Below are 24,227 nucleotides of genomic sequence, written 5' to 3'. Positions count from 1 at the left end.
ATCTGGGTCAAAGTTAATTTGTACTTTTCCTGTGGTGTGTCAAAGTGCGACATATGTGTTTGTTTTAGTAGTCTCCGAAAAACTGTGTTGAGCAGTAGTGAAGAAACAGCCACTGACAGGATTGCATTTTTCTTTGCCTTGGAGATATTCATCCCTATTTCAAAGTACTCTCATACTTAAAGGGACTTTTTGGGGCCACTTTCAACAAGTTGCTCATATCTTCCTACCCAAGGTAAGATGTGGCCTTTTATTTTGGTATAGTATGTGTGTGTGTTACATTCTGTTCTTTGAAATAAATATCCATAATACTGTACCAAATAACTTCAAATAAATGTGGTCCAACCCCTGCTTTTTGCAGAGCCGCCCCTACTTTGGGTTCAGGGAAAGTGACGTTACACAAGTGGATGCAAAATGTTATGACTTTCTGCAAATGAGAAACAAAGGTATACTGGTACCTATACATAACATCCTCAAGCCTAAAGAACTTCACATTTATGAGCACATTGTTCTCCCCTCCTTCAAACAACTAAATTCTGATTACACTGAATGAGATATCTATGTGCAGTGTATATCATCACATAAAAGTCCATTATCTTGTAAAAACTTGTTTGGCCATGTCCATTGTGGCTCACACAAAGGTTGGTGTCAGGTGAAGGAAGGGATCCAACTTCAGTTCAAGTGTACACCGTGACTACAACAGTGGCAGTTTAAGATGAGGGAGGACAATATATATTTTTCATGAGCATGGCCTTATTTATATTACAGCATATTGGATGACTGTCATTCATATTCCATTCACCCAGTTCAATTTAACTACGATAGCTACTACATGATACTCAAATGTTCTCTATACCTATCATGAAGTTGCGACAACCTAGCCTATGAATGAAAGTTTACAACGTAGGTGCACACAGGTTGAGAGAAAATGTTGAGGCGACAGAAGGTTGAGAGAAAATGTTGAGGCGACAGAAGGTTGAGAGAAAATGTTGAGGCAACAGACAGTGACACATGGACAAACAGTGACACATTCAATACTGCCTTGCACACTCTTGCCTGCATCTAGCTGATGTAGGGTGTAATCATTAGTCAAACAGTTGGAAACCAGAGTTTGTATAGGACAAATGTAGGTATGTATATTCCCGTTTTGTTCCGTTTGATCTGTTTAAGAAAAGTTTTTCAACAGAATCGACGGAATGAATACACCCCTGATCACGTGTAAAGACAGTTCACTTTCATAGCAGCCATGTTGTATTCCTTCTCGCATCTATGCGCTCTCCTCCACACACCTTTTCCCTTTGATTGTGGATTTCAATCCACAACACATCAGTTGTACCAGACTAAAAACCTTTCCAAGCCAAACCATATCTTAACCTCTACACACATCCTACATTGTTGTCACCATATTAGCTAAAGTAACGTCATAGTCAACATAGCTAATACAACTAATGCGTTAGTAAACCCGCTACAATCATGCAGTAACGTTAGTGTAGTCAGTAAGTAGTTTAGCACTTAAACCGGAGGGCCCGGTGGCAATAAATTAGTCAAACCAAAAGCTTACCTTGACTTGGAGGAGTTCCAGTGTTGTGTTGTATAGTCATTGCCAGCTAGCTAACATAGCATCCCTCTGTTTGAGCAGGGTGCTTGAGTAGGCTAAACTCACTAGCTGCATTTGCTAGCTAAGTAAGTGAAACTTAAAGTAAAAAAATAAAATAATAATCTCTCTCTCCTTCTTGTCTTTCATTTTGGAAGAAATTAATTTGTTAAAAACTGTTCAACTATTGTCTTTCTCTCTTTGAGAGAGAAGCTTATGCTTTCAGTACTTGATTTCTTCTCTGGTCCTTTGACTGGGTGGACAACATGTCAGTTCATGCTGCATGAGCTCTGATAGGTTGGAGGAAGTCCTCCGTAAGATGTCATAATTACTGCGTAAGTCTATGGAAGGGGGAGAACCATGAGCTTCCTAGGTTTTGTAATGAAGTAAATGCACCCAGAGGACGGAAGCTAGATGTCTTCCGGCTACACCATGGTGTTACCCTAAAGAGTGCCGTTGAGGCTATTGTAGACCTTCAATGCAAAAAAAACTGTTTTTAATAAATTAATTGGTGACGTAAATACATTTAGTATAGTTTTATCTGAAAAGGATAACCTTTTAAATGTTTAACCATTTTTTAAATTACATTCACTGGAGGATGGTACTCTCCTTTCTCCTCTGAAAAGCCTCCACGGGACAACAACTACTGCTATTTGAATGCTAGTCTCGTTTTTTATAATCTAAGGCCGGCCAACGTTGAATTACTGTTTAACGGATGCCCCGCCTTACTTTTCTCCACACCCCACAAATATATGGGCAATGTATGATTTGCTTGTAATGCACTGTCCGCTCTCCTTTGAGGCTTTCCCAAATTGAAGCTCAAGAGACCAAAAAACAGCCTCAGATCACGTGCTCAGATCATGTTCGAGCTTCGAGACAGTGAAACACACAGGCTCGCATCTGCAGATCACTTGCCGATGTTTAATTTTTCTCTCATGCTGTCATGGCTGAAACCAGCGCCAAATGCCTACTATTTATGTGTCCAGGTTAAACGTGGGACGTCCCTCATTATAAGCAAACAGTCAGTTAAATGCATGGTTAATGCATCAATTTCAGATATATTAGTGATTAAGTGATTAATAGACGAAACAACAACGTCATTGAACCAGAGATCAGGGTATTCATCAGCAAAGACGCAGTGCAAGCGGATAGTATTTTAGACAAACAAATTGAAGTTAAAATGATTGATGAAATCGAAGTGTGTTAGCTGTATGGTGATTTGCGATTCATAACTTACATTTGACCGGTACTAGATCAACCGATAACACCAAGACAGAATGCGTTTGAAGTGCGCACACGCTTCGCGCAGATCCATTATATGAGGTCTCCAAGGTGGGGCCTTTTCGTGGCAGCCAGACGAGACAATCGAAGGAGGATGCGTTGAGCAAAGTTACTGGGCTCGAATTTAGTCTTTAGCTCTACAGATTGATGCCTCCAATTGTGCATGTTATAAACAACGTTTATTTTATTTTTTATTTAACTAGGCAAGTCAGTTAAGAACAAATTTTTATTTTCAATAACGGCCTAGGAACAGTGGGTTAGCTGCCTGTTCAGGGGCAGAACGACGGCTCGGGGATTTGAACTTGCCAACGCTCGAACCACTAGGCTACCCTGCCGCCCCATTTAGATGATGATAGGCTATACTCTACGGCTGGATATGTGTATTTTTTTTAACATTAATTTGGCAGACCTCTTTCTTCAAGACCTAGTCTATGACAGGCCTAATCATATTTGTATGAATATTTTGTTAACGCCTAACATTTATTTTATTACACATGTATTGTCAATCATTCTGTAATTAGATTTTTTTTAAATAGTTTACTCTATTGCCCTATGCATCACATTCAATTAGGAGATTGGATTGCACTTTTTTTAATAATCAGGAATAAAGAAACTGTCACAAGTTATACTTCCCATTGTGTTTCATTTCTCATGGTTATAACAACATTGTAACATCTGCATTCTTTTTAAGAAAAATGGTGAATGTTTTCCCATGGAATAATATAATTTTTGAAGCTCACATTAGGCCTAGAGCCTGCACAAGTGCCTAGGACATTGTGGTAAAGTTATTCCTTCTCCACTTAATGTTTTTTTCTCACTTGCCTCACTTTTCTTGGGGGTTAAATCCATTAAACAGTGAATCAATTTTGTTTGGCCTAACCACTATTTATTCTCAATAATGGCCTCACCAACATATATGCCTAGCTTGCTTCATATCCTCTTCTGCCGGGCAATCTTAAAGTTGCAGCATCTCACTGATTTATATTTTTATCAATGGCAGTCTGTTACCGCCAATGTAGCTAAAAGATAAGAGAATATGCAACCAATGCATTGAATTCATGTTTGAGATAGTAAACAACTAGTCACATTATTTCATGTGTGTGTGTGTGTGTGTGGTGGATGAAAACACTTTTAGACTGTTCAAACACAGAAAGCAACAATATTTGTTACATTCTTTGTCCTCTCCAGACAAACCATGCTAGTCACCGTGGCAGCCCCACGTTGCTTCCCTCCACATCCTGCTCTCTTCCTCCTGACCTGTCTCCTGTGGGTGTTCCCAGCTCAGAGCCATGCTGGCAACATCCTGGTGTACCCTGTGGACGGCAGCCATTGGCTCAACATGGACATCCTCCTGCAAGAGCTGTACCAGCGGGGGCACTCTTTAATGGTGGTCCGCTCATCCACCAGCTGGTACGTCCCTGAACACGCCCCCCACTATTCCTCCGTCACAGTGCCGGTGCCCAGGGCCAGCAGACTGGAGGACCCACAGTACATGGCATACTTCCTGAAGAGGAGCCTGGAGATATGGACACGAGAGCGCTCCGTTTTGTCCTTCATTGAGCTACAGAAGGAGACTATTAATTTGCTGGAGGAGGCCCATCGCAGCAGTGCTGAAATGGCCCTCTTAGCCATGGAGGACAAACAATTAATGGAGAAGCTGAAGGCAGCCAACTTTGATTTAATGTTGACTGATCCTGGATTTGCAGGAGGAGTTGTATTAGGGACTTACTTGGGTCTTCCTATTGTGCTTAACGTTCGTTGGATCACTAATGCAGAGGGACACTTTGCAATTGCACCTTCGCCCCTTTCTTACATACCAACTATCGGGTCACTGGTCACAGATAAAATGAGCTTTGCCAACAAACTGAAAAACTTCTTGCATTATGGAATCGCTCTTTATATTGATTATGGCATAACAAGACCCTTATACCAGGGTGTGATCAACAAATTCATCGATCCAAACACCAACATCTATTCTCTCATTCAAGGGGCTGACCTATGGCTGATGAGAGTGGACTTTGTGTTCGAGTTCCCACGCCCCACCATGCCCAACGTGGTTTACATGGGGGGCTTCCAGTGTAAGCCTTCTAAGCCTTTGCCAGCAGAGTTAGAGGCATTTATGCAAAGCTCAGGGGAACATGGGGTTGTGGTCATGTCTTTGGGGAGTCTGCTGGGTAGCCTCCTACCGGAGATCTCAGAGGTCATTGCCACTGCCTTCGCCCTCCTGCCTCAGAAGGTGGTGTGGAGACACACGGGAGAGAACCCCTCTACTTTAGGCAACAACACACTGTTGGTGAACTGGCTGCCTCAGAATGACCTACTGGGACATCCCAAAACTAGAGCTTTTGTGACACATGGGGGCACCAATGGGATCTATGAGGCCATCTACCATGGGGTTCCCATGTTAGGCCTTCCTCTAATTTTTGACCAGTTTGACAACATGCTGCGTCTACAGGCCAGGGGTGTGGCTAAGGTTCTCGAGGTGACAACCCTAAAGGTGGAACCTATGACACAGGCACTGACAGACATCCTGGACAACAGGAAGCACTATAGAAACAATATGCGCAGGATGTCAAAGCTCCACCATGATACACCTCTCAAACCAATGGACAACGCCATCTTCTGGCTAGAATTTGCTGTGAGACACAAGGGTGCAGCACACTTGCGCACTGAGTCCTACAAGATGCCCTGGTATGCTTACCACAACGTGGATGTGCTGGTACTTCTCCTGACTGTTGTAGTCTCTGTCCTGTTACTAACGCTAATGACTTGCAAGGTTTTAGGCAGGGCTCTTTGCCGAAAGAAAAAGGAAAAAGTGCAGTAATTTCTGAAGAATTTGTTTTACATTCTACAGTACATTAAAATTATCTGGTGCAATTGAAATCCACTACAAGACAAATGGGCATGAAACTTTGTCAAAAATCAGACTATAGATGATTAATCAATCACTCTTTCTTGTAATAAAATAAAAACAGCAATTTAGCAAATGTTAAATCAATGCAATCTTGTCAATGTCACAATATTGCTAATTCAAAATTTTTATAGATTTTTAAAGAACTTTATTTTTTTTACAGACATTAAAATGTACCCATCACCTATAACCATGTTCATATTCACATAATACCACAATCTCTTTCTTGGTCAACACAAAATAATTACGAAATAAAATGGTCGACAACAATGTGATGAATTTTTTGCTTTTATGTCCTAGATTTCTGAGTGGTGGATTTGACTAATGTTTGTGTGGTACAGTTAAATATTTTAAACAGTTAAAAAAATAAAGTGCCCATCAGCTGTATGGTATTGACAATACACATCTCTCCAATTTATGAACAGTCCCATTTGCTTGCACTACGCAAGAAAAATGCAGTAAAAAAATTGCAAAGCAAATTAAATATAACCTAATGAATTATCTACAGGTTACAAAAGTTGTCTCAAGTTTCTGGGGATCATGATCAGACATGCAATCTATCTTAAGTCAGATTTTTTTTAAACTTATATAGAACCTATATACTGAGTGCACAAAAAATTAGGAACACCTGCTCCATCCATGACATACTGACCAGGTGAATACCGGTGAAAACTATGATCCCACCTGTTAAATCCACTTCTATCAGTGTAGACGAAGGGGAGGAGATGGAGTAAAGAAGGATTTTTAAGCCTTGAAATAATTGAGACATAGATTGTGTATGTGTCATTCAGAGTGTGAATGGGCAAGACAAAATATTTAAGTGTCTTTGAATGAGGTATGGCAGTAGGTGCCAATAACTGCAATGCTGCTGGTTTTTCACACAACAGTTTTCCATGTATCAACAATGGTCCACCACCCAAAGGACATCTAGCCAATTTGACACAACTGTGGGAAGCATTGGGGTCAACATGGGCCAGTATTCCTGTGGAATACTTGACACCTTGTAGAGTCCATGCCCGACGAATTGTGACTCTTCTGAGAGCAAAAGGGGGTGCAACTCAATTTAAGAAAGGTGTTCCTAATTTTTTGTACACTGTGTACAATAGATACCAGTTTGCAACTTTGCTATATTCCATTAGAAAAACATATCCCATCGTAACAGTGGCTTTAAAGTGTGGTGTGTCCTTTTCTGACATGTGCCCAAGGGTTTGTATGGGAAACTCCTCAATAACTTCAGTTGGCCGAGGGGACTTTTTTATACAACTATCTATCTAAAGATAATTGGGTTAGCAAGAAAAGGTAGCAGTAAAACTGATACTAAACTGATACTAAAACTGATACTCAAATTGCTAAACAATCCTAATTTCTAATGTTCTTACTTCAAACTACCAGACAGAACCTTTTATGTACCAAGATAAGATTTTAGCACTAATTAGGACTAGCTATTTTATTAAATGACCATGTAAAGGGGAATGTCACTGATCATTTTAATAACTAGAGTTAAAATCAAGAGTGATTTTTGAAAGCACTTTCATCTTCCATAAAAAATGTAATTTTGCTGCTCTGCAAAAGTGCGAAAAATGCTCATCTTGTAGGCTATAACATTAATTTACCAACAAATTACAAAATGAGGGGAACTGTATTAAATATTCAAATGGCAGTCTTTGCTCAATGTTAACTTCCTAAAGTAAGTATCGGAGGCTCTTAACTGGGGTAGCACTTAACCATGCTAAATTGTGTCTATTTGTAGGCTATTGAACTGTGGACAAAGATGAATCTATGCCAGCCAAACATAATAGAATCCTTAACGCAGACATGCCCTGAAAATTTGGTCCAAAATAAATCAAATGATTTTGGTCTTGAACATTTGCACGAAACAAAATTAGCAATTGTAGTAAAATTTGAGATGACTTGGAAAGCAGATCAAAGATAGTACTGAATCAATATTGATCAACTCAAAACGTTTGTCTTTCTTTTTCTGAAAGTTTGATTTATGCACTATTAGTATTTTTTCCATTTCAAATTCCAAAATAACATCATGTCTAATCCTGATTGGTCAATGTAAATAATGTCAGAGTAAATTCCACTAGATGGGCCAACTGCGAAGTCAAAATTGGCTATATTGAAAAATTCATGAAAACAAATATTTGCTTTTAGGGCTTAATTTAAGGTTAGGCATTAGGGTTACCAGTGTGGTTAAGGTTAGGTTTAAAATCAGATCTTATGACTTTGTGGCTGTGCCAGATAGTGACCTCTGCAGAATCGCTGTCTCCTGGTGAAAGACTCATGACAATAAATGCCAACCTGCTTCTCTATTAGAGGCGAATATTCATGATAATTTACATTGACATCAAAAAAGGTATAGTAAACGGATGATTGATTTCATGTGGATTTAGAAGAGACAGAGAGGTTGTACTTCTCACAAATATAACGATAACAAAACAATTGCTTAAAGAATAAATGTAGCATTTTTTCAAATTAAATGCAAATTTTGACATTCAAAATCAGTAAGAAATCTGAGCCATGGGTGAATACAATTTAACATTTTTTTTTATATACGGGAGAGTAGACGGGCAATTCCACAGTACGGTAAGGGACACGAGGCAGGTTTCCATTGACCAAGCAATGTCACATCAAAAGAATGTGCCACGTGTAATGGAAACGGCAGATATGAGAATTATTATCCGTTCGACATGGGTGGATTTTTCTATCGTCCAACTTTATTTATTGCAACAAATTATGGAAACTTTTTCAAATGAATTATGATTGGCAAATAATTAATGTATGCGGGCATGTTATACACGTAACTATAAAAGCTCCACTCCACATTTCATTGTAAATGCCTACTGCTTGCTAAATCTATTTTTCAATTTAAAAAATGTTTCCTTTACAGAACATGGATTGTTTTGACTTTCAAAATTCCCTGAATTGCTTCGCCCTGCTTTTCTGGTTAGCTGGATGCAAGTTTCACCATCCAATTATTACAGATCTACAGGAGTCACCATGGCACGGACCGTGGCGCTACATTGGCACGATTATGATTAGAATATGGCAAATAAGACATCCCGATTGGCACAGCGGTCTAAAGCACTGCAGCGCTAAAGGCATTACTACAGACCTGGGTTCGATCCCAGGCTGTGTCGCAGGCGACCGGGAGACCCATGAGGCGGCACACAATTGGTCCAGCATCGTCCAGGTTAGGCCGGCGGGATATCCTTGTCCCATCACGCTCTAGCGACTCCTTGTGTCGGGCCAGGCGCTTGCACGGTGACTGACTACCAATTGGATATTATGAAGGGGTAAAATGTACCCTCCCCCCAAAAAATATATAAATATTTTAAAAAGACTACGGCATTCTATCCAGATAACTTGGTCTACCTGAGACATGAAACAGATTGGTGGGAGGGCATACAGGCTGTCGCCAATTTAGTCACGCGCAATTTGCCTAAATGTATAATGGAAACACTTCAACCAATTCATTTTTATTCAACACTTTCATTTTTTTTTTAAGTGCCGTCATTATGCCCAGCTGTTTTTTTTAATACACACAACAGTTAAATGGAAACGCACCATAGCAGGCAATTGTCGCAACCATTTTCAATGCAAACTTTGTAAATGTCGACAGAAAAAATATATATAATTCACTTGACAAGTTGATGGAAACATAGCTACTGAGACTTTTTTTAAATGTACGTTAAACAAAAACCAATGATTGCAAAATTAATCAAACCTTACAACTCTATGCCTATTTTTACAATTCCAACTGAAAATGTTACAAAAACACAGAACAGTGCGATGCAAAGTTTGGTAACAGAATGACAATTTGTGCTGTAATTCGGTTACCAAGCTTTACACATGCAATGTTCTGCGGAAATTTTTAAAACAAGTTCTTGTGCATAGAGTTTTATGCTTTGTTTAACTTTGTAATGATAGGTTTTTGTTTGGCATACATTTTAAAGTGAAACATCGGCGTCTCAGTGTTACTGCTACTGTGGAATTGCCCCAGATACAGTATTTTAGGGAGCAAAATGACTTCAACATGACCTACCGCTTAAAAAAAATATTTATATATACTGCATTCTATATTTTGTTGAATGTATATTTGTGATGCAACAATTTTCAAGCACTTCTCAGTAAAGTTAATATTTTTTCCCCTTCTCAAAATGCTGGTACCTTGTTGTCAAATGAACAAATATTGTGAATCATTCTTGTTGATTTGGTTCACAATATTTGTTCATTTGACAGCAAGGTACCAGCAGTTTGAGAAAATTTCAGACTTATTTACTACCAAATAATTGTATGATGGTAATGTCTCTGGCTTACAAGGATTCTGTCCTAGCCTGGCAATAAACAAAATGCAAAATGTCCCAACAGTGACTTGCCTGCTTATAGCCATGTGAAGAAATAGTCTACAAGGGGACATTTCATGAACACTTTTTGGGAAAGAGATGTGTGAAACCAAAAGAAAATGTAAAATCTGATTTTATAGCCAACTCACAAGTTACAATAGAAAATATTAGCATTGTCCCTCCAGTGGAAAGAACTTCAACTTTCAAAGCTCTTCTCTTCAATCTGTGTTCCACATCTCCTGACTCACTTGCTTTGGATCACTTTTATTTCACATTTCCTTCATAGATGAAAGGGCAGGGCACCCAGCATTCTCCCTCACACTTCGTCCTGAAACAGAACAGCCTCTTCACTTTTCTTGCTCCTATCCTCACCATGAAGTCAAGTTCTCTTATTCGGGACACGGGTTCCCCCTCTGCTAAAAGCAGCAGACGCATGCGTTTCTAGGATGGAGTCCCTCTGCTCCCTCCAAGTGCGGCTGCGGTTTCAGCTGCAGACCCTGCCCCCACTCCTGTGACCAGATTCCGGAGCAGTTTGCGGCGGCCAGCCTGATAGTCCTCCTCATCCACATTGACCAGGAGTTTGATGGCCTCGTGGCCCACTGCCTGTTTGAGTGAGTCTGTGATGAAGACACCCTTCAGGGCCTCCAGCAGGGAGCCGTTGATGTAGTCCCGCCAAAAAGCATCTAGGTAGGTGAGCTCCGAGAACTTGATGTCGCAGATGATGGAGCCCAGGTCCCGGGACTTGAGGATAGTGTTTGCCTGGTTGAACCTCTCAAACTGCCTCTCCAGAGCCTCCTGCTTGTTGGAGAAAACGTTTCCCAGAAGCGCTGATTCATGCTGGCAGTACTCAGCACGCACTCGTAGGCGGATGTCTGCAGGGGTGTGGGGTGAATAGGGAAGAACAAGGGGAGGGGTGACACAGAGGAAGAGGTGTGCCGTCTATTGGAAATTATACCTTCAATGAATCATGCCGCAATTATTAATTTTTAATCAGAGTCTGTATAACTTGCCGCAGATCTGTATGCATGTGCTTTAGCCAAGTCCTTTGTCATTCATTGTCATGAAATAACTGACAAAAAGTAGATACAACCTTTGAAAGCATAAAGTTACTTAAGAAGTATTTTTCTTCTGTGCTTTCATGATACACACTCAAAATGCCCTTACCACAGGTTTGCTTTTCCCTGCAGTCACCTGTGGCGTAGGCCCTCTTTCTTTTGCGGCTGGGTAATGGGGGGCCTGGCTTGGTGCGGGAAGGGCCCACCTGGGTCCCCGATGGAGAACAGCAGATCACTGGCTGGGGACCTGTTAGTAGAGTGGGGGGCAAAGACATTTACAGATGTATTTATGTCACTATTTCCACCAATTCTATTAATTCCCCCAACACACATACACTACATCACCAAAAGTATGTGGACACCTGCTCTTCAAACATGTAATTCCAAACCCCCCCCCCCCCCCAATTTGCTGTTGTAAAAGCCTCTACTCTTCTGGGAATGCTTTCCACTAGATTTTGGAACATTGCTGCGAGGAATTGCTTTCATTAAGCCACAAGAGTATTAGTGAGGTCAGGCACTGATGTTGGGCGATTAGGCCTGGCTCGCAGTCGGCGTTCCAATTCATCCCAAAGGTGTTCAATGGGGTTGGGGTCAGGGCTCTGTGCAGGCCAATCAAGTTCTTCCACACCTATCTCGACAAACTATTTCTATATGGACCTTGCTTTGTGCACAGGGGCATTGTCATGATGAAACAGGAAAGGGCTTCCTAAACTTTTGCCACAAAGAATGTCATTGTAGTATTAAGATTTCCATTCACTAGAACTAAGGAGCCTAGCGGCAGGGTAGCCTAGTGGTTAGAGCATTGGACTAGTAACCGAAAAGTTGCAAGTTCAAATACCCGAGCTGACAAGATACAAAATCTGTTGTTCTGCCCCTGAACAGGCAGTTAACCCACTGTTCCTAGGCCGTCATTGAAAATAAGAATTTGTTCTTAACTGACTTGCCTAGTAAAATAAAGGTAAAAAAATAAATTTAAAAAATGAACTGCCTCAGACCATTATTCTTCCTCCACCAAAATTTACAGTTGGCACTGTAATGCAGGTAGCATTATCCTGGCATCTACCAAACCCAGATTAGTCCGTCAGACTGCCAGATGGTGAAGCGATTAATTACTTCAGATAACGCGTTTCTACTGTTCAAAGTCCAATGGCGGCGAGCCACCACTCCAGACAACGCTTGGCGTTGCGCATAGTAATCTTACGCGTGTGTGCGGCTGCTCAGCCATGAAAACCCATTTCATGAAGCTCCCGACGAACAGTTCTTGTGCCGACGTTGCTTCCAGAGGCAGTTTTTAACTCTGAGCCATTGTTTCTCCTAGACGTTTCCACTTCACAATAACAGCACTTACAGTTGACCAGGGTAGCTCTACCAGGGCAGAAATTTGACTAACTCACTTGTTGGAAAAGTGACATCCTATGATGGTGCCACGTTGAAAGTCACTGAGCTCTTCAGTAAGACCATTCACCTGACAATGTATACTGTATGTAGTGTATGGAGCTGTATACATGCAGAGTCAAACCCACCTGTCCTTCTGTGGGGTGCAGCCTCCCTGCTCTCTCCTCCTCTTCTGGGGGACACATAACGCACCGACGTCTCTTCCAGGTACTTATCCACTGGGTCTGGGCACACTGAAATTTAAAGCACATGAAGGCTTTTGGTTAGTGACTTAAAATATTTCAATTTAACGTAAAATGTCAATTGTTAACTAAGGGACTAGAAAGTGTGTTTTAAAGATGGCGAGAAGTGGAGAGAAATATTCGGAATAACATTTAGGAGATTGACAACATAACATTTTGCAGATGGGGAATCTACGTTTCTCGGTCTCAACACCATTACATGTAGTTTGGTCTTTTAAAAAAAAAATATATATATAAAATAACAGTGGGCCTGAAAAAGGCAAAGATTGAGAAGGAAACCAACACTTACCGGTCTGTCTCTTCCTGAGTGTGACGTAGGGCAGCAGGTCGTGCCGTGTGATGATGCGAAGCAGCTGCAGGACGTGTCTGAAGTTGGTCTCATCACATCGCCCCTGGCGCTCCAGAGCCAGCAGGAAGTCCCGGCCACTCCTGATGCCACCGCGCTCATACTCGTCAATGACATCCACGAACAGGAACGAGAGCACTCGCACATCGCGGTGCGTGAGCTGGGCTCCCACTATGTCGAACATGCGGTGCAGTGAGTACAAGCCGTAAGCATTGTCTACGGCCTCCTCGGGCCAGGGTTCAAAGCGTCCCGACGAGGGCGTCCTTGAGGAGGCAGAGTTAGTGCAGGAGGCCAACGTGCCCCTATTCACTGCAACTCCGCTGGAGGTCCCCACCGACGAGGACCCCACACCGCCCATCAGACCCGTGTGGGAGGGAGGGTGCCCCGCAGCACTACTCTGAGTAGAGTCCAGCTGGTTTGGATGAATGTGAGGCCTACCCGGGTGAGCTAATGAGTTCTGGGGGATGAGGAGGGGAGGGTTGACATTTGCATTGGGGAGGGAATGCTGCTGTGAGGTCATCACTGTGTTAGGGGTGGACAATCCCAACAACTTCTGTGTTGTGTCTGAATACTTCAACTGCTTTCCTACAAGAAAAGGAGGGACAAAACACTATTCACACCTAAAATGACCACATTTAAAATACACAAATGCGGGACAACAGAATGATTTTGCAGGACAGTGTGAGCTTACATAAATACAAACATTTGGTAGCACACACACCCCCCGCCAAATGTTAATGGTTTCATCATAATTTCTTAAAGGTTGTACCAACAAATGTAGCTTATTGAATATATAGAATATATAGAATATGCATAAAAATGCATCCTTCAATTGCAACGTTTGCATATGCCCAAAATGTCTATTTTTAATAGGTTACCCTCAAACACCAAATTAGGCATAATACATTTCAAAATAGACCATGGCATGATCAATGTCAATCGTGTTTTACCAGTGAAATGTAAAAAAAAAAAAAAAATTGTCTGCATTCTAATCATTTGATCTCAATCAGTTTAATTGGGAATATAGATTAGATGTTCTTGAATTGCTGTTTCGTGAATACATTAGAGCAGATGGCTGTTTTATGAAAATCTGGGAATATTTCTGGTTCGTCTCAGGGAATGTAAAACAGCTGGGAAGGGAGACTTAAAACGGGATTGAGTGAAGTAGCAGTAAATATGTTGAATAAGCAACTGATGAGCCTCACAGATTTGACGAAATTACCTTATACATTTTAGTTAACGTCACCGGTAGGTTTAGGCTACCACATCCTTATGAAATGTATATTTTCATAAACGCAAAGTGACTGCAAAAGACACGCTGGAATGTCTAACTGAAAAACGCTTACCTGTAACTATGTGTTGAAATTCATACTTTTATTTTTTTATTATTGAACGCAAACACCGAATTTTCCTGGGAGTTCAATTTAGCGCGAATGCGCTTGTGCCAATTGAATATCTGTGTATGTAGTACGTCAGTCACCAACGCTACGTCTCCAGTTGAGCAACACAAACTTAGGAAAACGTCGGTTGTTGTATTCCAGTGTTTCCCAACCAGGGGTACTTGAGAAGACTCATGAGACCATAGGCTTATTGGTAAAGTCCACATGAGGGGGTACTTCAAAGGTACCCTGGGCAGAGCAAAATATACTTGATGTTACAGTAAACGAAAAAGGTTGGGAATCAAAGTTTTTCTTCAGTATGAATGTCAGTAACTCTTACCCCGCGGATAGACTGCAGTTGTACAGGACAAACATAGGTATATGTAAGCGTTTTCAGAATTGACATGTTCACAAGTATCGACTGATGGTGACCCAATGTTGTTAGATAATTGTGCTACCAGTTATCAATACTCACCTCCGCCTCGGAAAACTGGCTACATTGAGGCGTTCCTCAACTAATCTACCGCTAACTAATTACAACAGTCGGGAAGCTAGCGTAGCTTGTTAACAGTAATGACCAGCTAGCTAACGCTAGAGTACTAACTAGCAACCTACATTATGACATTGTTGACTGTCGCTAACCCTAAATGGCTAGCTGGCTAAACCATGCAGCTAACTGGATAGCCACCGTGCTACAAATAAGCAGCTTGTTATTGTGAAAACGTAGCCAGCTAACGTTAATTACGTCAACTAGTTTAAATATAGATGAACTAGTTAGCTAAATATTTCAGTTACACACAAAATGCAACAAAAAATGTTTAGTCATCATAAAATAAACGACACCACCAGTAACTAACTAGTTTTTCAAAAAAAGCTAGTTAGCTAACAAGGACTTGGTCGCTTATGCTAGTTGGCTAACTTTGGCAAAGTAGATAACGTTACCTGGCTATTGATGCTTACCTTAGCTACGTTTCCATGAGTTAATACCTTGATTCAAAGTAATTTAAATTGAAATACCGTAGATACTTACTTAACGTTTTTGGTTGAACCCTTAACTAGCTCCTTCAAGATCAGAAAACACAATTAAAGTGTATAATTTCACACTCTTTCACGAGGCTAACAATTAGCATGCCCATTTTCGTATCCCAGCTAAAATGAAAGAACATCCGGTACACGACGCAATATTAACATCCGGGTTACAGTGGTTTAGACTAGTAAATCTCAAATTCGGTTCGCGTTAGAATTCTTGTAAACCAGACACTCCTTTCCTTCTTCGAAGTTCTCTCTCTTGAAGTAATCTTTGATCTAAACACAGTTGGCTAGGTAAAAACACACATGTTTCTCTACATGAAATGGATTGTTTGTTTATGACAACAAAAACAGGATTAATGTGTTTGGGTTATGATGGGTGATATGAAGTTTATTTACAAATTAGGGACAGTTCGACATTTACTGGGGGGGTTTGCCATCCAAACTTTTTATTGTTGCTTTTGGCAAGGTTGTGTGTTTTTTTTTATTGTGCACGGGAGGGTATTACATTTTTTCCCCCTGGTTTACATTCACTCTTTTGCAGGTTTTACTATATAATGTATGGCATCCTAGCTGAATTTACTCATCGGCTTGCATGCGCCTCCCCTATATCAAGGTGTTTTGGTACTTCCCTTATGCCCCACACTTTTCCGACTGCTAACTTTCACAATACCATAGGTCAATATAGTGTCTATTCTGTCTAGCCTGCCCTCTATCCACAGAAGTGGTAGATGGATCATTTGTTCAGATCTGCAATAGGCTAACTAGAAATCAAACCACATTGGCCAATCTGCAGTTGCTACATCCCACTGCTGGATTGCTTCTGAAGCTCAGCTGGGTGGTCCTGGTCAGTCCCTGGATGGGAGACCAGATGCTGCTGAAAGTAGTGTTGGAGAGCCAGTAGGAGGCACTCTTTCCTCTGGTCTAAAATAAAATGCCCCAGGGCAGTGATTGGGGACATTTCCCTGTGTAGGGGTGCCGTCTTTCGGATGGGATGTTAAACGGGTTTCCTGACGCTCTGTGTTCACTTTTTTAATTTATTTTATTTTACCAGGCAAGTCAGTTAAGAACAAATTCTTATTTTCAATGACGGCCTAGGAACCGGGGGTTAACTGCCTGTTCAGGGGCAGAACGACAGATTTGTACCTTGTTAGCTCAGGGGTTTGAACTTGCAACCTTCCAATTACTAGTCCAACGCTCTAACCACTAGGCTACCCTGCCGCCCCAATACCATAGGTCAATATAGTGATCCCATGGCACTTATCGTAAGAGTAGGGGTGTTAACCCCGGTGTCCTGGCTAAATTCCCAATCTGGTCCTCATGCCATCCTGGTTACCTAATCATCCCCAGTTTACAATTGGTTCATTCATCCCCCTTCCTCTCCCCTGTAACTATTCCCCAGGTTATTGCTGTAAATGAGAATGTGTTCTCAGTATACCTACTGAGGTCTAGAAAGGCACAGTAGCAGGTCAGTCTGGCAGTGTTTTTACTTTTGATACTGAGATGCGCTCTGCTTCCTCTCCAATCCAAGCGTCATTTAACTTTTAAAATGTACCATAACTCTCCTATAGGCATGTGTACATTTGTCCAAAATATAATTCCAGCATCCTCAAAATGGCTTGGCATTAACCAGGGTTCCATCCAACCTTTCTATGTGAGGAAAGTACAGTTGAAGTCAGAAGTTTACATACACTTAGGTTAGAGTCATTAAAACACATTTTTTATCCACTCCACAAATTTCTTGTTAACAAACTATAGTTTTGGCAAGTCAGTTAGGACATCTACTTTGTGCATGACACAAGTAATTTTTCCAACAATTGTTTACAGACAGATTATTTCACTTATAATTTACTGTATCACAATTCCAGTGGGTCAGAAGTTTACATACACTAAATTGACTGTGCCTTTAAACAGCTTGGAAAATTCCAGAAAATTATATCATGGCTTTAGAAGCTTCTGTTTTATAACCCATGTCCCTTCACAGGGGCGGGCCACTGATTGAGCAGAGCCCTAACCTTATGAAAACCCAAATCTCTCATTTGGAAGCTAAAATTACATTTAATCTCTTCACCAATAATTTTATATTCAAACATTTAAATTGAACAACAATTCCATGTGAGTCTTATAACTACAATTTGCAGACTTTCCACTAGAGTTTATGTCATCTTATCATTGATGAGAATGTCTCAGATGACAACCGAACTGACATCATATTCATTCAGTACCACCGCATATGTTCAATTGGTCGGATTACCAGAATATATTTAATTTCCACCCACCTTCTGATGTTCCTATGTTAACCAAGGGGTTTTCAAATTTCACATCAGTAGGGTAGAGAGAGGAAAAAGGGGGGAAGAGGTATTTATGACTGTCATAAACCTACCCACAGGCCAACATCATGACACCAGCTTTGTCAAGAGGAATGGGCCAAAATTCACCCAACTTATTGTGGGAAGCTTATGGAAAGCTACCCGAAACGTTTGACCCAAGTTAAACAATTTAAAGGCAATGCTCCCAAGTACTAATTGGGTGTATGTAAACTTCTGACCCACTGGGAATGTGATGAAAGAAATGAAAGCTGAAATAAATCATTCTCTCTACTATTATTCTGACATTTCACATTCTTAAACTAAAGTGGTGATCCTAACTGACCTAAAGCAGAGATTTTTTACTAGGATTAAATGTCAGGAATTGTGAAAATCTGAGTTTAAATGTATTTGGCTAAGGTGTATGTAAACTTCCGACTTCAACTGTACATGTTGGATAAAAAATGTCACAACATTATGTTAAAGCATGCAGTTTATTAGGCTTGATTAAATAAATTATGATGAACTTCACAGGGTGTTGAAAGTGCATGGTGATGCGCTTTTCAATAAATATTGAGGGTCTTATTCTGGTGACATGATGATCGATGGCTGCCGTTTTGCAAATAAAAATGATCTCGCTGATACAGTGTGGGTATAACCTACATGATGAGATTATTATGAACAAGTGTCCATGATAAGATTATTATGGACAAAAGTGTAATACCCACACTGTATCTGCGAGCTGTTGGCTCGAGCGCACGTGCCAATACCAGAGTGGGTATTATCTTTATGCAGATGTTTGAATATTCGCATGCAAATCTGTCACCATTGGATGGAAACCTAGCTATATACACCCTAAGGACTCTGGCATGTGCGCTAGTCCAGTGCCACTTTGATTATGCCTGCACATCATGGTTCACCAGCAACCTCAAACATCTCAAGTATAAGCTACAGACCAGCCAAAACAAGCTTGTAAGAATTGTACTAAATTACCGCTCACGCTCATCTGGTGGTTGAACATTTTAAGCAGCTCGGCTGGCTATCCGTGGAAAAAAATGTATTATTAATTCAGCTAGGTCTGCTCCACACAATTATCATGGACTCAGCCCCCAAGTACCAATTCAACTTTACTGAGCAAAAATATAAACACAACATGCAACAAAGATTTTACTGAGTTATAGTTCATATAAGGAAATCAGTCTATTTAAATAAATGAATTCGGTTTGTTGGTCACAGATACCTTAAAAAAAGGTAGGGACATGGATCAGAAAACCAGTCAGTATCTTGTGTGACTACCATTTCCCTCATGCAGCGCGACACATCTGCTTCGCATAGAGTCGATCAGGCTGTTGATTTTGGCTGTGTGACGTTGCTGGATATTGGCAGGAACTGAAACCCGCTGCCATACATGTCGAACCAGAGCATCCCAAACATGTTCAATGATCGAAATATACTTTCCTGCAAAACTCCCCACCCACTGTGGTACAGATCTGCTATTTTTATTCGTTATAAGTGGAACTTCCATCAGCAGCTTGCCAACTAATTAGCTACTAGCTAGTAGTCACTGTTAGCCATGGCTAGCAGACTTTACTTTTAGCTCAGTCACCAGCCAGCTTTAGCTCGGTCGACACCTGCCAGTCTGCACAGCGTGATATCGGACTGCTTTTCTCCACCACATCACCGGATTCCTGCCTTAAGCTCTGGGCCATTACACCGGATCATCGCAGATAGCTAACTGCAATCGTGTGGCTACCGCTGGCTAACGCCTCTGTCCCGAAACAAGCACCAGTTAGCCTTGAGCTAGCCTCGAGCTAGGCCCATCACCCGGCTAGCCGAAGAGGTATACCCGCTAATTTGTGGGCTACAATTCCTCTTTTGCCAATTGGCCTGGACCATTTGTTGCCAACACGGAGCCCCACCGATCCATCACGACTGGTCTGCCGACGTAATCGTCCGATGTGGTTTCAACAGGCTTTTCCGTTGCATTGTCACCGAAGACCCTTCTGCTCTCCCCGGCCCACTAGCTTTCTGAATGCCTTGCCTCCCGCCCGCCTAGCATAGTGGCGACTACCGAAGGGCTCCCGGTCTCACTTATTGCTGCTCATTAGACCCTATGATCACTCGGCAACACATGCCTCTCTTTAATGTCAATATGTCTTGTCTTCCGCTGTTTCATTTAGTTATTGTTTATTTCACTGTAGAGCCCTTAGTCCAGATCAACATGCCTTAGATAGCTCTTTGGTCACACACCCCACACACGGGAGACATCACCTTGCTTAGCTGGTGTCTCCAGAGATGCAAGCAATCTCATCGTCACTCAATGCCTAGGTTTACCCACACTGTACTCACATCCTACCATACCCTTGTCTGTACATTATGCCCTGAATCTATTCTACCATGCCCAGAAATCTGCCCATTTTATTCTCTGTTCCCAACCCACAAGACGACCAGTTCTTAAAGCCTTTAGCCGTACCCTTCTCCTACACCTCCTCTGTTCCTCTGGTGATGTAGAGGTTAACCCTGGCCCTGTAGCCCCCAGCATCACACCTATTCCCCAGGCACTCTCATTTGTTGACTTCTGTAACTGTAAAATCCTTGGTTTCATGCATGTTAACATCAGAAGCCTCCTCCCTAAATTTGTTTTATTCACTGCTTTAACACACTCTACCAACCCTGATGTCCTAGCCGTGTCTGAATCCTGGCTTAGGAAGGCCACCAAAAATTCTGAAATGTACATTCCCAACTACAACATTTTCCATCATAGAACTGCCAAAGGGGGCAGAGTTGCAATCTACTGCAGAGAGCCTGCAGAGTTCTTTCTGTCATACTATCCAGGTCTGTGTCCAAACAGTTCGAGCTTCTACTTTTATAAAATCCACCTTTGCAGAAATAAGTTTCTCACTGTTGCCGCTTGTTATTATAGACCCTCCTCAGCCCCCCAGCTGTGCCCCGGACACCATATGTGAATTGATTGCCCCCCATCTATCTTACTAGTTCATACTGTTAGGTGACCCAAACTGGGATATGTTTAGCACCCCGGCCGTCCTACAATCTAAACTAGATGCCCTCAATCTCACACAAATGATCAAGGAACCTACCAGGTACAACCCTAAATCAGTAAAACATGGGCACCCTCATAGATATCATCCTGACTAACTTGCCCTCTAAATACAACTCTGCTGTGTTCCACCAGGATCTCAGCGATCACTGCCTCATTGCCTGCGTCTGTAAGGGGCCCGGGGCCAAATGACCACCCCTCATCACTGTCAAACATTCCCTAAAACACTTCAGCGAGCAGGCCTTTCTAATCGACCTGGCCCGGGTATCCTGGAAGGATATTGACCTCATCCTGTCAGTAGAGGATGCCTGGTTGTTCCTTAAGTGCTTTCCTCACCATCTTAAATAAGCATGCCCCATTCATAAAATGTAGAACTAAGAATAGATATAGCCGTTGGTTCACTCCAGACTTGACTGCCCTTGACCAGCACAAAAACATGCTGTGGCATAATGCATTAGCATCGAATAGCCCCCGCGATATGCAAATTTTCAGGGAAGTCAGGCACCAATATACACAGTCAGTTAGGAAAGCTAAGGCTAGCTTTTTAAAACAGAAATGTGCATTCTGTAGCACTAATTCCAAAACGTTTTGGGACACCAGAAAGTCCATGGAAAATAAGAGCACCTCCTCCCAGCTGCCCACTGCACTGAGGCTAGGAAATACTGTCACCACCGATAAATCTAAGAAAATCGAGAATTTCAATAAGCCCCCCCCCCCCCCCCGCTTTTCTCCTTCACCCTAATCCAGATAGCTGATGTTCTGAAAGAGCTGCAAAATCTGGATCCCTACAAATCAGCTGGGCTAGACAATCTGGACCCTCTCTTTCTAAAATGATCCACCGAAATTTTTGCCACCCCTATTACTAGCCTGTTCAACCTCTCTTTTGTATCGTCTGAGATCCCCAAAGATTGGAAAGCTGCCGTGGTCATCTCCCTCTTCAAAGGGGAGACACTCTAGACCCAAACTGTTACAGACCTACAGTGGGGAGAACAAGTATTTGATACACTGCCAATTTTGCAGATTTTCCTAATTACAAAGCTTGTAGAGGTCTGTAATTTGTATCATATGTACACTTCAACTGTGAGAGATGGAATCTAAAAATCCAGAAAATCACATAGTATGGTTTTTAAGTAATTAATTTGCATCTTATTGCATGACATAAGTATTTAATACATCAGAAAAGCAGAACTTAATACTTGGTACAGAAACCTTTGTTTGCAATTACAGAGATCATACGTTTCCTGTAGTTCTTGATCAGGTTTGCACACACTGCAGCAGGGATTTTGGCCCACTCCTCCATACAGACCTTCTCCAGATTCTTCAGGTTTCGGGGCTGTTGTGGGCAATACGGACTTTCAGCTCCCTCTAATGATGTACCATTGGGTTCAGGTTTGGAGACTGGCTAGGCCACTCCAGGACCCTGAGATGCTTCTTACGGAGCCACTCCTTAGTTGCCCTGGTTGTGTGTTTCGGGTCGTTGTCATGCTGGAAGACCCAGCCACGACCCATCTCAAATGCTGTTACTGAGGGAAGGAGGTTGTTGGCCAAGATCTCGCGATACATGGCTCCATCCATCCTCCCCTCAATACGGTGCAGTCGTCCTGTCCCCTTTGCAGAAAAGCATTCCCAAAGAATGATGTTTCCACCTCCATGCTTCACGGTTCGGATGGTGTTCTTGGGGTTGTATTCATCCTTCTTCTTCCTCCAAACACGGCGAGTGGAGTTTAGACCAAAAAGCTCTATTTTTGTCTTATCAGACCACATGACCTTCTCCCATTCCTCCTCTGGATCATCCAGATGGTCTTTGGCAAACTTCAGATGGACCTGGACATGTGCTGGCTTGAGCAGGGGGACCTTGTGTGCGCTGTGGGATTTTAATCCATGACGGCGTAGTGTGTTACTAATGGTTTTCTTTGAGACTGTGGTCCCAGTTCTCTTCAGGTCATTCACCAAGTCCTGCCGTGTAGTTCTGGGCTGATCCCTCTCCTTCCTCATGATCATTGATGCCCCACGAGGTGAGATCTTGCATGGAGCCCCAGACCGAGGGTAATTGACCGTCATCTTGAACTTCTTCCATTTTCTAATAATTGTGTCAACAGTTGTTGCCTTCTCACCAAGCTGCTTGCCTATTGTCTTGTAGCCCATCCCAGCCTTGTGCAGGTCTACAATTTTATCCCTGATGTCCTTACACAGCTCTCTGGTCTTGGCCATTGTGGAGAGGTTGGAGTCTGTTTGATTGAGCGTGTGGACAGGTGTCTTTTATACAGGTAACAAATTCAAACAGGTGCAGTAATACAGGTAATGAGTAGAGAACAGGAGGGCTTCTTAAAGAAAAACTAACAGGTCTGTGAGAGCCGTAATTCTTACTGGTTGGTAGGTGATCAAATACTTATGTCATGCAATAAAATGCAAATTAATTACTTAAAAATCATACAATGTGATTTTCTGGATTTTTGTTTTAGATTCCGTCTCTCACAGTTGAAGTGTACCTATGATAAAAAAATTACAGTAGATGCTTACTGGAGAACTTATTTGTATTGCTTTTAATCTTTTTAATGAATTTATCTTATTAACACTTTGTTCTAGCTAGCTTTTTGTGTAGGTAGCTATCAAGTAAACACAATGATATAGTATGCTTTGTAAGTAGGAAAACCTGCAAAATCGGCAGTGTATCAAATACTTGTTCTCCCCACTGTATATCCACCCTGCCATGCCTTTCTAAAGTCTTCAAAGTTAACAAACAGATCACCCACCATTTTGAATCCCACCGTACCTTCTCCACTATGCAATCTGGTTTCCGAGCTGGTCATGGGTGCATCATAACCGCCATAGATAAAAGACAGGACTGTGCAGCTGTTTTCGTCGACCTGGCCAAGGCTTTCGACTCTGTCAATCACCTCATTCTTATCGACAAACTCAATAGCCTTGGTTTCTCAATTGACTGTCTCGCCTGGTTCACTAACTACTTCTCAGATAGACTGTGTCAAATCGGAGGTGTGTCAAATCGGAGGGCCTGTTGTCCGGACCACTGTCAGTCTCTATGGGGGTGCCACAGGGTTCAATTCTCGGGCCTAATCTTTTCTCTGTATATATCAATGATATCGCTCTTGCTGCTGGTGATTCTCTGATCCACCTCTACGCTGACGACACCATTCTGTATTCATCTGGCCCTTCCTTGGACATTGTTTTAACAACGACCTTCAATGCCATTCAATGCCAAACGAGCTTCAATGCCATACAACACTCCTTCCGTGGCCTCCAACTGCTCTTAAATGCTAGTAAAAC

The 24,227-nt window shown here is 41.8% G+C and overlaps 2 protein-coding genes across 2 annotated transcripts; one reads left to right on the top strand and one right to left on the bottom strand.

Annotated features, from left to right (window-relative positions):
* The first annotated feature begins 56 nt into the window (after positions 1–56).
* Positions 57–5,840, top strand: LOC135528127 (UDP-glucuronosyltransferase 2A1-like). Its single transcript, XM_064956967.1, has 2 exons — positions 57–232; positions 4,061–5,840. The coding sequence occupies exon 2, from the start codon at positions 4,068–4,070 to the stop codon at positions 5,694–5,696; it is 1,629 nt and encodes a 542-aa protein (XP_064813039.1). The 5' UTR covers positions 57–232; positions 4,061–4,067; the 3' UTR covers positions 5,697–5,840.
* A 68-nt stretch (positions 5,841–5,908) lies between these two features.
* LOC135528128 (death effector domain-containing protein-like) lies at positions 5,909–15,704 on the bottom strand. The gene is made up of 5 exons (XM_064956968.1): positions 15,580–15,704; positions 13,114–13,755; positions 12,711–12,815; positions 11,297–11,434; positions 5,909–11,004 (listed from the first exon to the last, which is right to left on the bottom strand). Exons 2-5 carry the CDS (start codon positions 13,688–13,690, stop codon positions 10,574–10,576), a joined length of 1,251 nt encoding a protein of 416 aa, XP_064813040.1. The 5' UTR covers positions 13,691–13,755; positions 15,580–15,704; the 3' UTR covers positions 5,909–10,573.
* Positions 15,705–24,227: the final 8,523 nt, after the last annotated feature.

The sequence above is a fragment of the Oncorhynchus masou genome, chromosome 33 (assembly GCF_036934945.1).
Source record: "Oncorhynchus masou masou isolate Uvic2021 chromosome 33, UVic_Omas_1.1, whole genome shotgun sequence".
Taxonomy (NCBI): domain Eukaryota; kingdom Metazoa; phylum Chordata; class Actinopteri; order Salmoniformes; family Salmonidae; genus Oncorhynchus; species Oncorhynchus masou.
Note: the sequence above shows the minus strand (reverse complement) of the source record. Positions and strands in the feature narration are given on the sequence as shown.

Excerpts from the sequence above, each read along its gene's own strand:
- LOC135528127 (XM_064956967.1), top strand. The coding sequence starts at position 4,068 with ATGCTAGTCACCGTGGCAGCCCCACGTTGCTTCCCTCCACATCCTGCT.
- LOC135528128 (XM_064956968.1), bottom strand. The coding sequence starts at position 13,690 with ATGACCTCACAGCAGCATTCCCTCCCCAATGCAAATGTCAACCCTCCC. Across the intron at positions 12,816-13,113 it reads ACTCAGGAAGAGACAGACCG|TGTGCCCAGACCCAGTGGAT; the intron begins GTAAGTGTTGGT and ends TTTAAATTTCAG. Across the intron at positions 11,005-11,296 it reads CAGGGAAAAGCAAACCTGTG|ACATCCGCCTACGAGTGCGT; the intron begins GTAAGGGCATTT and ends ACACCCCTGCAG.